This window comes from Girardinichthys multiradiatus, chromosome 5, assembly GCF_021462225.1.
Source record: "Girardinichthys multiradiatus isolate DD_20200921_A chromosome 5, DD_fGirMul_XY1, whole genome shotgun sequence".
Taxonomy (NCBI): Eukaryota; Metazoa; Chordata; class Actinopteri; order Cyprinodontiformes; family Goodeidae; genus Girardinichthys; species Girardinichthys multiradiatus.
In genome coordinates this window covers 53209468-53226599 of record NC_061798.1, presented here as the reverse complement: position 1 = coordinate 53226599, position 17132 = coordinate 53209468, and the positions used below count along the sequence as shown (strand labels likewise).

At 41.2% G+C, this 17132-nt stretch overlaps 1 protein-coding gene across 5 annotated transcripts in view; it reads right to left on the bottom strand.

Annotated features, from left to right (window-relative positions):
* The window catches only part of LOC124868143 (son of sevenless homolog 1-like), a 64938-nt gene that overhangs the window by 27535 nt on the left and 20271 nt on the right, over positions 1–17132 (bottom strand). For all 5 annotated transcript variants that reach the window (XM_047364983.1, XM_047364984.1, XM_047364986.1 and 2 more), the window contains exons 10-11: positions 5701–6359; positions 5211–5292 (exon numbers count right to left, since the gene is read on the bottom strand). In XM_047364983.1, coding sequence (XP_047220939.1) covers positions 5211–5292; positions 5701–6359 — 741 coding nt within the window. The remainder of the gene's footprint in view (positions 1–5210; positions 5293–5700; positions 6360–17132) is intronic.

Here is a 17132-nt window from a genome sequence, read left to right as displayed (position 1 = left end):
TGACAGTCCAAAGATTTTTTGGATACCTTTCACCGTTTTCTCATGAAGTACATTTGTTTGAGAGTGAAAAATCCATCTTTAGTCAGGTTAAAAAAGGTCAAAATGATCCACTTTTTCACAGGTTCACACCTCCCAGACAGATTGTTGTAGAAATTTGAAAAGTTCCATGATTGTTCAGCAAGGCCTGCTGATTCATGTGGTGCATGAATCAAATCTATAGCCCTTATAGCTTTCGAGTAATTAGACGTTCGGAGCATGTTCAGGCATTTTTGTGTTTTTCTCCATTTGTCCTTTTTTTCACCTAGTGTTGTGCCTTTATTATTATATTTTCAACAAAAATGTTAATATTCTCGTTCCCTTGTCCATTCTGAGAAAAACGGTCCAAGAATGACGTCGATAGCCCCTACGGTTTCCGAGTTATGGGCAGTAGTTCGGGAGCATGCGCCAACATGTTATAAAGCCAGGCCATGATGAGATACAAAGTGTAGTGCTGCGTGAGTGAGAAACAGCAGCTGTTGGGCCCCATTAGTTACCATAGCAACAGCAGCTGTTGGGCGCTCATTAATTACCATAGCAACAGAACACAGCTGCCAGTGAACTTTAGTAACCTCTGACAGAGAGTGGCTCTGAGGCTGAACTCAGGCCAGAAGCTTCCATAAGTGATCACAATAAGTCAGTCATAGCTGACAACCAAACTAGACTTTCAAAATAAGACCTACATATATGCTACAAAATAAAAGCCTCTTTTTACACTGAACATCAACCTTCCATATGTACAAATGATTTTTTTAAAGCTGATAATAGCATAAACAATGATTTCAGCCGAGCAAGTAGGTTGTATATGACTGTTGGAAATAACCCAGACTTGAAAGTACAACCCTGCTAGATTTTCAAAATAAGACAAAAATGCTCTACAAAATAAAAGCCTTTACATTTTAAACTATAGAAAATTGGAGGACTTGGCTTCACACTACTGTTGGCGCTCATCCAGTGTAGGAAATAGGACCATGTTGGCCTTTTAAAATAAAGCTTACTTCAGCGTATTTGTTGTTAGTTCATTCTTTTTCTGAATCTTCTGCTATTTTTTATATATTTTAGCACTGACTTCAATTTCTTGGAATATATTTTTGCTTCAGTCTATGCTTTTTCAGCTCATTTATGGGCAGCTCTTTCCTGCTTTTTTAAAGTTTTTGTCAGTTCTTGCATTTCAATAACTGTTTCAACAAGTAGTTTTGAGGTAACTTTACATTGTTAAGCTGTTTTATAGCTAATAGTCTTCCTGCTTAAACAGATCAGATGACAGTTTTTCTCTGCTAATGTTTCTGGTATTTCTACTAATTTATCAGATTTCAGCAGATTTTCTGCAGTCAGTTTCAACTTGTTTCTGCCAGCTTTCAGCTAAAAAATTCAGCAAACAGCATTCACACTGCATTTTCGCAGGAAATGCAAATTTTTCTAGTTGCTGATTTTATTGCTTTTATTATCTAATTTTTATCTTGTATTTTTTATTCACCTATACAGCACATTAGTTGCCTTTTGGTTTGTAAAGCGCTTTAAATAAAATAATAATAAGGCCAGAAAATCTCTGAGAAAGAACAAGACTGATTGATGCCTCCATGGACTGAACAGCTCATGCAGAACTGCTGCCGAAGGACCTGACCTGGTCCTCAGCAGCCTAAGCCTAAAGCTGCATTCCTACCCAGCTTAGGCTAACCCAATATACCAGAGAATCCTGAACAACAGAAACAGTGTGCAGTGCTGCAGTTTGGGCCTGGAGGCTACTGGTCAGAGGAACCAAAACATTTCACCAAAACCTAACTCCATTATGAATCCCGGTGGTGGCACCATGATTGGAGGATAGGACAGTTGTCAGTACTGATGGAGCAACACAGGAAGGTTGGATCCATTTAAACATGTTAAGAGAGTTTGCTGAACAGCAGCTCTGATGCCCAAAACTGGATCCTCATCATCCGAGAAATAATCATTGATTCCATTTGTTTTTTTACTGTATCGACGGACGTCTGATGATGCTTGAGGAGAAACATCAAACTGTTCCTGATGCTGCTGGAGTTCTGTGTGTTGCAGCTTTCAGGGTTTAATCTGTAAACGGATTAACGAGCCACTCACATAAACCGCAAAAAAAAGTTAAAAGGTTATTCTATTACATTTTACTTGGTTTGACTGAATGGCCGTCACTGTGAGATGTGACATCAGCAGCTCTTCATCATGATGTCACACCAGAAAGAAAACAAGCAAATTAAGCATCTGACACACTCACCTGGGGATGGGCGTTCGTCGTGCTCGTTTATCGTTGTTGAGAGAAGAATTCATCTGGATGATAAATTCCAAATAATAACGGCTGTATTGTCAGAGTTGTTGTTTAACCGTTTTCCTGACTGTTGGTTCCATCAATGATTATCAATACATTTAAAAATATGATTAAATGCAGTTACTGAGTGCAGTTTATTGATATAGATCACTTCTGTTTATGTGACGGGCGTGGAAGCCTGTTTCAAAATGGGAAAACTTCTTTATCCTTTAAACAAATATATAAAAACTTCCATATCGCCCATGCCTTCACTCACTTGACCTCAGGTGATCTACTGTTTAGATGTTTAGCAAGACCTGCTTCATTATGTGAAAAATTATAAGCACTGCTGACCAGTGCATTCGCTGCTGGTCTGCTGCTGATCAGTGCTGGTAATCAGTGAAATCTGTGCTGGTGATAAGTACGGTTCAAGAAGAAATTTGACAGTCCATTTCTGGTATTGTAGTACTATCAAAACAAGAGTTAGCAGCATGACTTGGCAACACTTTTATGCTGAGTACTTAAATTAGATGCAGCAGTGCCCTGAGATGAAAACAAAGAAAAAAGTACTTATTATATGAATGGGCAACATAGTTTATGGGTTGGCTTCCTTCATCTCCGAACGGCTCTCTTCTGTTGTTCGACTGCAAGTGCTCGGTAGATTGCACAATAAAACGGTGGGAGTAATACCAGAAGTGCTCTTTAAAACTATCCCAGTGTACTGGTTCTGTCTGTGTATGCCAGTCTAGCACATTTAATCCGTCAGCTTAAAGTGTAACTAAACCCGATGTAAAAATAAAATAAAATTGATTTGAATTGAATTAAAATCATAACCCCGCCCCCAGACAAATTTAGAAAAATGCCGCCAAAGTGGCAAAGAGTCAAAATAGCTGCTAGCTTAATTTGACATGTTGAACCATGGAGAGCGACGCTGGTAGTTTCCCCGCAGATGGATCTTTAGAGGTGGAGGATTTTTCACCCCCCTCGTCACTGGAGGTTAAGGGAGGCTTTATGAAACCCAGCGGGCCTGAGCCTCATCAGGTGGAGCCGCTGACTCAGTAATGTCAGAAGCCGGTGCTGCAGAGGCAGTGGAGGACAGAACGGGTCCAGTTTCTGAGTGGCTGATGTTAGCAGCATCATAGCTAACATGAGCTAACGTTCAAAGCTGTAACCAACTTTCAGGCAGTTTACATTTACATGTAGATTTATATTGTCTCCAGTAAAGCATCTGATCGAAGGTATAAAGCATGAAACGCTACGATCAATGCTAGCAGGAAAGAAAGAAAACTTAACTAATAATGTTCAGATGGCCCAGTCAAAGGCCGCTCTAAACAAACAAGTTTTTAATCTTGATTTGAAGCAACTTAGGGTTTCGGTGCTTTTACAGTTTTCTGGGAGTTTATTCCAGATTAGTGGAGCATAAGAACTAAAAGCTGCTTCTCCATGTTTGGTTCTGGTTCTGGTTCTGCAGAGTAGATTTGACCCAGAAGACCTGAGAGGTCTGGGTGGTTGATCCACTGACAACAAGTCTGTAATGTATTTTGGTGCTAACCCATTCAGTGATTTATAGACTAACAGAAGTATTTTAAAGTCTATTCTCTGAGCTACAGGGAGCCAGTGTAGGGACTTTAGAACCGGGCCGATGTTCTCCACGTTCTTAGTTCTAGTGAGGACGCAGGCAGCAGCGTTCTGGATCAACTGCAGCTGTCTGATCCACTTTTTAGGCAGACCTGTGAAGACACCGTTGCAGTAATCAATTCTACTAAAGATGAACGCATGAATTAGTTTTTCAAGGTCCTGCTGAGACATTAGTCCTTTAATCCTGGAGATGTTCTTTAGGTGATAGAAGGTCAACCTTGTTACTGTCTTTATGTTCCTCTGAAGGTTCAGGTCTGAGTTCATCACTACACCCAGGTTTCCAGCCTGACTGGTGGTTTCTAGCTGTATTAACTGAACTCTGATGTCTCCTCAGAGTCTCAGCAGAGAACTGAATCACTGAAGCTGAGACTCGTTGGCAGGAATGTTCAGGATAACATACGAGCTCTGAGAGACTCTGAGGATCTTTGGGAATATGGACCTAGAAGATCTGCAGGTTAGTACAGTCAGCTGTAGTTTTAAATCTTTATTTAGCTCAAACTGCTGCCTGTGCAATATCAGAACCAAGTACTGGTTAACAGCTCCACTAAGTCTCACTGAGCTCTCTGTGATGTGCAGCTAATCCACACACCGAGGCGTCTAATCCATTGAGTGGTCTCAGCTTTACTGCCTTGCCAAAGGGTAAGAAGACAGGCTAGGTGCTGGACCTCCAACCTTAGACAACAAGTTCAGTGCTACAACTGTGCATCTTCCTACAGGTCAGCCCAACCTCCTTCATGTGATGGACCCAAAAACAAGACTTCTACAGTCTGATTATCCAGGATTCTGAGTTGTCTACCAGCAGCTGGATTAATCATCAGCGTTCTGATTCAGACTTCATGACACCCATCCAAACCTGACAGACCAGGATCACGTAGTAGCAATATATTATACTGTCGATACAATCTGCTGGGTTCCTTAGTTAGAAAACATTTGTTGTGAATTGGCGTTATATAAATAAACAGATTTAAATTGACTTGATCAAGAGTCTAGACCTGAATCTATCCAGCTGCTGTCCTGGAGACTTGAATAAATAGGACCCACTCACAGGGTGAACCGGGATCACAGTGCAGAAGGTCCGATAAAAACTGATCACTGATGAAGTCATAATCAGCTTCAACACCGTCACCTGCTGTCTCCCCCTGATCTGAACTGTGAGTAAAATATGATGGTTCATTTCACACAGATTCAAACCGTTCTTCACCATTTAGCATCACTAGAAGTTAGCTGTTCTGATTGGCCCATTTGACCCAACCGGTGGGCTCACCTCTCCATGAGCAGGTCCAGGAGCTCCCGAGGTTTACAAAAAGACCTGTAGGTGGTTAGAAAGGTCCGGACAAAGTTCGGATCTGTGGAAACATGACAGAAACTCATCAGACCAGACCCACATACACGGAGTCATTAACATGGAACTGGTCCAGTTTTTAGTTCTGTAGCAGCAGTTCTGACCAGGAGAACTGGTTTGAGACCAGCTCCATAACCTAGCTTGTCTTTCAGACTCAAGAGATTTGTTTCCACCTTAGAACCCAATCAGCATGTCAAAGCAGAACCAAGAGCTTCTAATCTGGTGAGTTCTGGATCTCTCTACATAGCCAAGCTAAAGATCTCCTGAAACATATTAAATGCTCATCTGGTTCTGAAATCAACTGACCCCCAGCCCCATATCTACCTATCACTAAGTCATACACCAACAGATCACATCAGGTGCTGCTAGGAAAACAACCGGTTCAGAACTTAACTGAGGGGTGATGTTTTACCTGCGTACATATGGTAGGTCAGCCTCTCAATCAGTTTTAGAACAGTCCCCGCTTTGATCATGGGAATCCCAGACTTGGACTGGATGTTTTCCTCGAACACCACGTTCTCTTCAGAGTCAGGCTCGGCAAAGCTGTACTCCTCAGCCGACGGCAGCTTCATCTGCTCCTCCTTCTCCTGCAGCAGAGCTTTGTCCAGGATGCGCTCCAGCGTGCTGCGGTACTGCAGTGAGATCAGCGCCGCCATCCAGCCGTTCTTCTCTTCAGCAGACTTGGCAGCAAACACCACGCTGTTCCCATCCTTCAGGATAATCTCGAAGGCGTGCCGGTATTCGCCCTCCTTGTCGTCCTTGTCGTTGATCTGGACTTTGCGCATTAAGAACTTTTCTTTGAGGCGATACTCGGCCGTGGAGCCGGCGCCGGGCAGCCGTGGTGGCCCGTGGTTCGACTTGCAGCAGATCATGAGTCCGTCAAAAAGGAAGATGTGGCGCTCATGTTTGGCGCCAACACGAGTCAGCGTGCCTTCCATGATGAACTCGTTGCAGCACTGGCCGATATCCTTCCCCTCCCAGCCGTCGATGTTCTTCTGGATCTCATTCATCTTCCTGATGGCCAGGTGCTTTCCCTTCATCTGATGGCTGTAGAAACGACACGCTGACTCACTGAGGGGGAAAAGGAGAATGAAACAGCATGGTTAGAGCTGTCTCAGCTGTACCTCTACAGTAGAAGACCTAAAAACTACAACTACAACTCAACAATGCGCTGTGGAAAATACATAACTGAAATAAGCAGTGAAAAGTTAAAAATGTTGAGTAAACATTTTATTTCATTTTAGTTAAAATAATTTTTTGATTAAATGTGCTGAGTTTTAAAATTGCTACATTTAATTTTTAGATTATGACATCATCCTTGTCAGATCAGACCAATATCAAATCAGATAATGGCAATTAATATTAAAGTGACCCTAAACCCCAAATAAAAATGTTTTGGAAATATACTGTATAAATTGGGCCTTCAGTGTGCTATCTTTATGTTCCTGTGCAAACTTTGACATTTTCATGTAAACTTGTTTAATTCTGCAACATTTGTCCTAAAACCGTCTTAGTGCTGCCCTCTTTGGGTTGAACGGTGGAAACTGAAAAGAAGGACAAGTCGACGCCTTTCTTCACCACAGAAGACTTCAACAAACCTGAACAGAAATGGACTGTTTTGGAGATGAAAATCCATCAACTAGAAGTGAATGTGGAGGTGAATATGAGGTACAACGATGATTCAACTCTGCCTGTGATCCCAAACAGTGACAGCCAGCTCAACAACTCTGCCGGCAATCAGAACACTGAGAATAAACCAACCAGCAGACCCCCCTGGCATGTTTTAGGGGCATGCCCAAAAAATCAAGGTGGACGACTCACTGGAAGATCTCAGCAATTAAATAAATTAGAATGGCCAGAATTACAGAGAAATGTCCCCGTTTCCCCTGGTAAAAGGAGACTTCGACAGCGAGCTGCTGTCACAACAACTGATAGGAGTGAGACAGCTGGAAATAATGGAGTTCTCCTCCAGAACAGATTTGCTCCACTACAGAATGAAAACCAGGACAATGATCCATCTTCTGAGAACAATAAATGGTTTGAGAACAACCTTCATTCTAAACAGTTTTCTCCTAAGCTGCCAGTGGGGTCCGGTGGGGTTCTTCTGATAATTCAATTCAGTTTTATTTATATAGCGCCAATTCACAACATGTCGTCTCAAGGTTCTTCACAACAGTCAGGTTCATACATTCCAATTAATCGTAACCATTGAACAGTTCAGTCAGATTCAGTTATTTATTCAAATTGGATAAAAAGTTTTTCTATCTAAGGAAACCCAGCAGATTGCATCCAGTCAGTGACTTGCAGCATTCACTCCTCCTGGATGAGCATGTAGAGACAGTGGACAGTCACTGGTGTTGACTTTGCAGCAATCCCTCATACTGAGCATGCATGTAGCGACAGTGGAGAGGAAAAACTCCCTTTTAACAGGAAGAAACCTCCAGCAGAACCAGAACCAGGCTCAGTGTGAGCGGCCATCTGCCACGACCGACTGGAGGTTAGAGAGAACAGAGCAGAGACACAAAGAGAACAAAGAAGCACTGATCCAGGAGTACTTTCTATGGGAAGGAAAAGTAAATGTTAATGGATGTAGCTCCTTTAGTCGTTTGAAAGCATCATCTGCAATGACTCAGTTTGCCAAAGAGACTTGATAAGAAAACGCATCTTTAAGGACGGTGCTGCTGAAACCTTTAACCAGATTTACTCTTCTACCTCCACTTTGCCCTGTAACACTGTAGATGAGCTGGTAGAAAACTTTCATTCTAAAATCTCGGACATCATTGATTCAATTGCTCCAATTAAAGTGAAAGTCGTTTCTGGGAAGAAAATGTCTCCATGGAGAAGTGCTCCACCAGTCAGAAGTGAAAGAAAGGAGTGTTGAAAAGCTGAACGCAGGTGGAGAAAGACTGGACTCCAGGTTCACTATATTATCTATAAAGAGAGACTATACAGATATAACCTACAACTGAAAAATGTAAGAGAATCTTTATTTTCTGAGATCATCAGTAAAAACATTAACAATGCTGGTGCATTATTTGCAACAATCAACAGGTTAACAAACCCTCCTGTAACTGTAGCATCTGAACTCTACTCTACCAGGACCTGCAATGAATTTGTTAAATTCTTCACTGAAAAAAACCCAAAAGATCAGAGAGACAGTCCGAACATCCACATCAACTCCAGGACCAACGTTACTTGATATCAAACCTCCTCTTCATCAGTAAGATTATTGAAAAAGCTGCGTTTCAACAGTTAAACAACTTCCTAACAACGACCAACCGCTTCGATGTCTTCCAGTCAGGTTTCCTGCTCACCACAGTACAGAGACTGCTCTTGTCAAGGTGACATCAATGACATCCGTATAAATGTAGACTGTGGAAGAACCACAGTGCTGGTATTATTGGACCTTAGTGCAGCATTCAACACTGTTGATCCATTTTATTAGAGCGCCTGGAAAACTGGGTCGGCCTTTCTGGTACAGCACTCAATTGGTTTAAATCCTACTTGAAGGACAGGGACTTTTTTGTGTCAGTAGGTAACTTTAAATCAGAGACACAAAAATCACATGTGGCGTTCCCCAAGGGTCCATCTTAGGGCCCCTCCTATTCAATATCTTCATACTCCCCCTAACTCAGATTTTAATAAACAACAACATAAGTTATCATAACTATGCAGACGACACACAGCTATACGTTACGATGTCACCAGGTGACTATGAACCCATTCAAGCGCTGGGTAAATGCTTAGAAGAAATCAATGCATGGATGGGCCTAAATTTTCTTCAGCTGAATCAAAACAAAACTGAAGTAATAATCTTTGGACCAAAGGAAGAGTGTTTAAAAGTTAGCACACAGCTTCAGTTAATACAGCTAGAAACCACCAGTCAGGCTGGAAACCTGGTGTAGTGATGGACTCAGACCTGAACCTTCAGAGGAACATAAAGACAGTAACAAGGTCGACCTTCTATCACCTAAAGAACATCTCCAGGATTAAAGGACTAATGTCTCAGCAGGACCTTGAAAAACTAATTCATGCGTTCATCTTTAGTAGAATTGATTACTGCAACGGTGTCTTCACAGGTCTGCCTAAAAAGTGGATCAGACAGCTGCAGTTGATCCAGAACGCTGCTGCCCTCGTCCTCACTAGAACTAAGAAAGTGGAGAACATCGGCCCGGTTCTAAAGTCCTTACACTGGCTCCCTGTAGCTCAGAGAATAGACTTTAAAATACTTATGTTAGTCTATAAATCACTGAATGGCTTAGCACCAAAATACATTACAGACTTGTTGTCAGTGGATCAACCACCCAGACCTCTCAGGTCTTCTGGCTCAAATCTACTCTGCAGAACCAGAACCAGAACCAGAACCAAACATGGAGAAGCAGGTTTTAGTTCTTATGCTCCACTAATCTGGAATAAACTCCCAGAAAACTGTAAAAGCACCGAAACCCTAAGTTGCTTCAAATCAAGATTAAAAACTTGTTTGTTTAGAGCGGCCTTTGACTGGGCCATCTGAACATTATTAGTTAAGTTTTCTTTCTTTCCTGCTAGCATTGATCGTAGCGTTTCATGCTTTATACCTTCGATCAGATGCTTTACTGGAGACAATATAAATCTACATGTAAATGTAAACTGCCTGAAAGTTGGTTACAGCTTTGAACGTTAGCTCATGTTAGCTATGATGCTGCTAACATCAGCCACTCAGAAACTGGACCCGTTCTGTCCTCCACTGCCTCTGCAGCACCGGCTTCTGACATTACTGAGTCAGCGGCTCCACCTGATGAGGCTCAGGCCCGCTGGGTTTCATAAAGCCTCCCTTAACCTCCAGTGACGAGGGGGGTGAAAAATCCTCCACCTCTAAAGATCCATCTGCGGGGAAACTACCAGCGTCGCTCTCCATGGTTCAACATGTCAAATTAAGCTAGCAGCTATTTTGACTCTTTGCCACTTTGGCGGCATTTTTCTAAATTTGTCTGGGGGCGGGGTTATGATTTTAATTCAATTCAAATCAATTTTATTTTATTTTTACATCGGGTTTAGTTACACTTTAAGCTGACGGATTAAATGTGCTAGACTGGCATACACAGACAGAACCAGTACACTGGGATAGTTTTAAAGAGCACTTCTGGTATTACTCCCACCGTTTTATTGTGCAATCTACCGAGCACTTGCAGTCGAACAACAGAAGAGAGCCGTTCGGAGATGAAGGAAGCCAACCCATAAACTATGTTGCCCATTCATATAATAAGTACTTTTTTCTTTGTTTTCATCTCAGGGCACTGCTGCATCTAATTTAAGTACTCAGCATAAAAGTGTTGCCAAGTCATGCTGCTAACTCTTGTTTTGATAGTACTACAATACCAGAAATGGACTGTCAAATTTCTTCTTGAACCGTACTTATCACCAGCACAGATTTCACTGATTACCAGCACTGATCAGCAGCAGACCAGCAGCGAATGCACTGGTCAGCAGTGCTTATAATTTTTCACATAATGAAGCAGGTCTTGCTAAACATCTAAACAGTAGATCACCTGAGGTCAAGTGAGTGAAGGCATGGGCGATATGGAAGTTTTTATATATTTGTTTAAAGGATAAAGAAGTTTTCCCATTTTGAAACAGGCTTCCACGCCCGTCACATAAACAGAAGTGATCTATATCAATAAACTGCACTCAGTAACTGCATTTAATCATATTTTTAAATGTATTGATAATCATTGATGGAACCAACAGTCAGGAAAACGGTTAAACAACAACTCTGACAATACAGCCGTTATTATTTGGAATTTATCATCCAGATGAATTCTTCTCTCAACAACGATAAACGAGCACGACGAACGCCCATCCCCAGGTGAGTGTGTCAGATGCTTAATTTGCTTGTTTTCTTTCTGGTGTGACATCATGATGAAGAGCTGCTGATGTCACATCTCACAGTGACGGCCATTCAGTCAAACCAAGTAAAATGTAATAGAATAACCTTTTAACTTTTTTTTGCGGTTTATGTGAGTGGCTCGTTAATCCGTTTACAGATTAAACCCTGAAAGCTGCAACACACAGAACTCCAGCAGCATCAGGAACAGTTTGATGTTTCTCCTCAAGCATCATCAGACGTCCGTCGATACAGTAAAAAAACAAATGGAATCAATGATTATTTCTCGGATGATGAGGATCCAGTTTTGGGCATCAGAGCTGCTGTTCAGCAAACTCTCTTAACATGTTTAAATGGATCCAACCTTCCTGTGTTGCTCCATCAGTACTGACAACTGTCCTATCCTCCAATCATGGTGCCACCACCGGGATTCATAATGGAGTTAGGTTTTGGTGAAATGTTTTGGTTCCTCTGACCAGTAGCCTCCAGGCCCAAACTGCAGCACTGCACACTGTTTCTGTTGTTCAGGATTCTCTGGTATATTGGGTTAGCCTAAGCTGGGTAGGAATGCAGCTTTAGGCTTAGGCTGCTGAGGACCAGGTCAGGTCCTTCGGCAGCAGTTCTGCATGAGCTGTTCAGTCCATGGAGGCATCAATCAGTCTTGTTCTTTCTCAGAGATTTTCTGGCCTTATTATTATTTTATTTAAAGCGCTTTACAAACCAAAAGGCAACTAATGTGCTGTATAGGTGAATAAAAAATACAAGATAAAAATTAGATAATAAAAGCAATAAAATCAGCAACTAGAAAAATTTGCATTTCCTGCGAAAATGCAGTGTGAATGCTGTTTGCTGAATTTTTTAGCTGAAAGCTGGCAGAAACAAGTTGAAACTGACTGCAGAAAATCTGCTGAAATCTGATAAATTAGTAGAAATACCAGAAACATTAGCAGAGAAAAACTGTCATCTGATCTGTTTAAGCAGGAAGACTATTAGCTATAAAACAGCTTAACAATGTAAAGTTACCTCAAAACTACGTGTTGAAACAGTTATTGAAATGCAAGAACTGACAAAAACTTTAAAAAAGCAGGAAAGAGCTGCCCATAAATGAGCTGAAAAAGCATAGACTGAAGCAAAAATATATTCCAAGAAATTGAAGTCAGTGCTAAAATATATAAAAAATAGCAGAAGATTCAGAAAAAGAATGAACTAACAACAAATACGCTGAAGTAAGCTTTATTTTAAAAGGCCAACATGGTCCTATTTCCTACACTGGATGAGCGCCAACAGTAGTGTGAAGCCAAGTCCTCCAATTTTCTATAGTTTAAAATGTAAAGGCTTTTATTTTGTAGAGCATTTTTGTCTTATTTTGAAAATCTAGCAGGGTTGTACTTTCAAGTCTGGGTTATTTCCAACAGTCATATACAGGTCCTTCTCAAAATATTAGCATATTGTGATAAAGTTCATTATTTTCCATAATGTCATGATGAAAATTTAACATTCATATATTTTAGATTCATTGCACACTAACTGAAATATTTCAGGTCTTTTATTGTCTTAATATGGATGATTTTGGCATACAGCTCATGAAAACCCAAAATTCCTATCTCACAAAATTAGCATATTTCATCCGACCGATAAAAGAAAAGTGTTTTTAATACAAAAAACGTCAACCTTCAAATAATCATGTACAGTTATGCACTCAATACTTGGTCGGGAATCCTTTTGCAGAAATGACTGCTTCAATGCGGCGTGGCATGGAGGCAATCAGCCAGTGGTTTTGGCACTGTGAGCAGGTGCAAGGTCGTGCTGAAAAATGAAATCTTCATCTCCATAAAGCTTTTCAGCAGATGGAAGCATGAAGTGCTCCAAAATCTCCTGATAGCTAGCTGCATTGACCCTGCCCTTGATAAAACACAGTGGACCAACACCAGCAGCTGACACGGCACCCCAGACCATCACTGACTGTGGGTACGTGACACTGGACTTCTGGCATTTTGGCATTTCCTTCTCCCCAGTCTTCCTCCAGACTCTGGCACCTTAATTTCCGAATGACATGCAGAATTTGCTTTCATCCGAAAAAAGTACTTTGGACCACTGAGCAACAGTCCAGTGCTGCTTCTCTGTAGCCCAGGTCAGGTGCTTCTGCTGCTGTTTCTGGTTCAAAAGTGGCTTGACCTGGGGAATGCAGCACCTGTAGCCCATTTCCTGCACACGCCTGTGCATGGTGGCTCTGGATGTTTCTACTCCAGACTCAGTCCACTGCTTCCGCAGGTCCCCCAAGGTCTGGAATCGGCCCTTCTCCACAATCTTCCTCAGGGTCCGGTCACCTCTTCTCGTTGTTCAGCGTTTTCTGCCACACTTTTTCCTTCCCACAGACTTCCCACTGAGGTGCCTTGATACAGCACTCTGGGAACAGCCTATTCATTCAGAAATTTCTTTCTGTGTCTTACCCTCTTGCTTGAGGGTGTCAATAGTGGCCTTCTGGACAGCAGTCAGGTCGGCAGTCTTACCCATGATTGGGGTTTTGAGTGATGAACCAGGCTGGGAGTTTTAAAGGCCTCAGGAATCTTTTGCAGGTGTTTAGAGTTAACTCGTTGATTCAGATGATTAGGTTCATAGCTCGTTTAGAGACCCTTTTAATGATATGCTAATTTTGTGAGACAGGAATTTTGGGTTTTCATGAGCTGTATGCCAAAATCATCCGTATTAAGACAATAAAAGACCTGAAATATTTCAGTTAGTGTGCAATGAATCTAAAATATATGAATGTTAAATTTTCATCATGACATTATGGAAAATAATGAACTTTATCACAATATGCAAATATTTTGAGAAGGACCTGTACAACCTACTTGCTCGGCTGAAATCATTGTTTATGCTATTATCAGCTTTAAAAAAATCATTTGTACATATGGAAGGTTGATGTTCAGTGTAAAAAGAGGCTTTTATTTTGTAGCATATATGTAGGTCTTATTTTGAAAGTCTAGTTTGGTTGTCAGCTATGACTGACTTATTGTGATCACTTATGGAAGCTTCTGGCCTGAGTTCAGCCTCAGAGCCACTCTCTGTCAGAGGTTACTAAAGTTCACTGGCAGCTGTGTTCTGTTGCTATGGTAATTAATGAGCACCCAACAGCTGCTGTTGCTATGGTAACTAATGGGGCCCAACAGCTGCTGTTTCTCACTCACGCAGCACTACACTTTGTATCTCATCATGGCCTGGCTTTATAACATGTTGGCGCATGCTCCCGAACTACTGCCCATAACTCGGAAACCGTAGGGGCTATCAACGTCATTCTTGGACCGTTTTTCTCAGAATGGACAAGGGAACGAGAATATTAACACATTTTTGTTGAAAATATAATAATAAAGGCACAACACTAGGTGAAAAAAAGGACAAATGGAGAAAAACACAAAAATGCCTGAACATGCTCCGAACGTCTAATTACTCGAAAGCTATAAGGGCTATTGATTTGATTCATGCACCACATGAATCAGCAGGCCTTGCTGAACAATCATGGAACTTTTCAAATTTCTACAACAATCTGTCTGGGAGGTGTGAACCTGTGAAAAAGTGGATCATTTTGACCTTTTTTAACCTGACTAAAGATGGATTTTTCACTCTCAAACAAATGTACTTCATGAGAAAACGGTGAAAGGTATCCAAAAAATCTTTGGACTGTCAGTATCAGCAGACATCGGTGAACAATCCTGGAGAATTTCATGTGTCAAAAATAATCCGTGTAGGAGATGTGACAGTGTAAGAAAGTCGATGATTTAGAAATCTTTTAATTTTAAGCTTTCTGAGGAAGGGCAGATTTGGTACTCTAAAACAAACCTATTTTATGACAAAACGGTAAAGGATTTCAAAATAATTCCTTCACTGTGAGCTCCAGCAAGCTCTCAAGATTAATTGGTGCAAAGCTCATGTCTCTAACTTGGAACGGTTACGAAAGGTGGCGATTCAAAAACATGTGAGTTTAAGGATGTTTTTTCTGAAATTCTTATAGGTTTCCCATTCAGGGTGTGTTGACTTTGCGTTGCTCCCAGGCGTGTTGCATGAAATCCATTAGTCCCACATCAATGAGGATGACATTTTCTAGAATCGCGAAAGAGCATCCTACGTTTTCATAAATAATTTGTGCCAGTAGAGTGAAAATTGAGAGAGTGAAGAGAGTTTGTTTGTTCTTTCTCAGGTTATTCAAAAACCTAGAGTGTACACTCTACCAACTGCCGAATTCCGCCATAGGATTACATTATAAAATCAAAAACATCAAGAATCTTGCCTAAATTTGAATCGCAATTGTAGAAGAATTGTAAAAGATATCAAAAAGCTGAATCATTTGAAGATAGCTTAATGTCTTGTGAACATTTTAAAAGTTGAATGGTGTTTCTAGCTGAAAGTATGTAGAAGTGGTAAGCTGTGAAAGAACGCAAAGTTTTAGCTAAATTTTGCGTAATTGTTATGATTTTCCATTCATTTCAATGGGCCAAAAATCGGCACAAAAAGCTGAATATTTTAAAAAGTATAAAAAGTATTAATACCAAAAGTCATAGCCGTAATGTCCTAAGTGAGCTGAACATTTTAAAAGTTGAATGGCTGAAATAGCACAAAGTATGCAGGAGGAGATAGGTGCTAAAAAAAGTGTTAGATATACATAATAAAGAGAAACAGGATCTCAATTGTGTGAATGCTGAAGGCATTCACACAATAAAAGGTTGCGTGCTCCTTTGGAGACAATGTTGTACCTGGGAATCGGTATCAGTTCTCAATGGTACCAGTTTCCGGTACTTTTGTGTGTTTCTGTGGTAATAAATGTTAATTTGTTTGATAAGAAAATCCAAAAATGTTTCAATTTAACATATTTATTTCTCAATATATAAACTTTAATGAATGCATCAAAACAACACCCAGCAGTTTGTTTTGTACCGTCTCAGATGTTTCAAACATTTCCTCTCCCATGTTGCTGCAGATGACCAGTTGCTAACGGCGCCGAATGCAGGAGTTGTTGACGCAGAACTGAGCCTGATGAACATTGTGCCCTCTTTAAATCTGGTGCTTCACCAGCTGCTTCCTCAGATTAGAAGTATTGCATTTTCAAAGGTGGAGCCATACTTTTTACTCTAGCGTTTTCTATCAGCCATGCTTTGTTAACGGTACCAGCAGCTACTGACGTCATCACGCTCTTGTGTGTGTAATGCTGCGTTCATGTCCAGCATGGAAAATCGCCCACTCCTCCACTCTCTCAGTGTCACGATGATGCATTTAGGTACAAAAACATGATACCGGTTGATTTTACGTGAATCGGTACTCGGTAGTACCGACGGAATTCGGTTGGTAGCTATAAAAGTACCGAATTCGGTACCCATCCCTAGAAGCAGCTATCGCACACGAAGCCTGTTGGAGGTTTGTTGCCAGCACAACTATTATGATTGGAATAATTATTATTTATTATTCATTATTATTATAGTATAATGAAATCATGAGTTGAGGAGCCCAACATTGCATTAGTGAAACATTTTCACATCACTAAATGAAGTTAATACGTTAACTTAGGTTTGGCAGCAGGGCCACACCTTAACCACACCTCTAATTACCCAACTGTCTACTTGTACCAAGTTCGCCCAACCTTTGTTACGTTCTTTCAACCCCACCCTCCCTTACCCTCAAACCCTTCTCACCTCATCCCTCTTCCTTCCCTTCAACCCATCTTCTCATCCCTACTTCTTTATCCTCTTCTCTTTATTTTGCCAGTTCCATCTAGGGGGTCCTAAGCTGGCTCGGGACAGCCTTATCCAGAAGACTGTACCCCCCACGCTGAGTCTCTTCCTCCCAAGCCTTCAGATCCATCTCCTCAGGTGACCTCATCCTTACTTCCAGTTCTTCCATCTCTTTAACTTCTTACTTCAATAATCCTTTAAACTCATATCCTTGAGGCGTGGTCCTTGCTAGTGAATAGGTTCCACATACAGGTCCTTCTC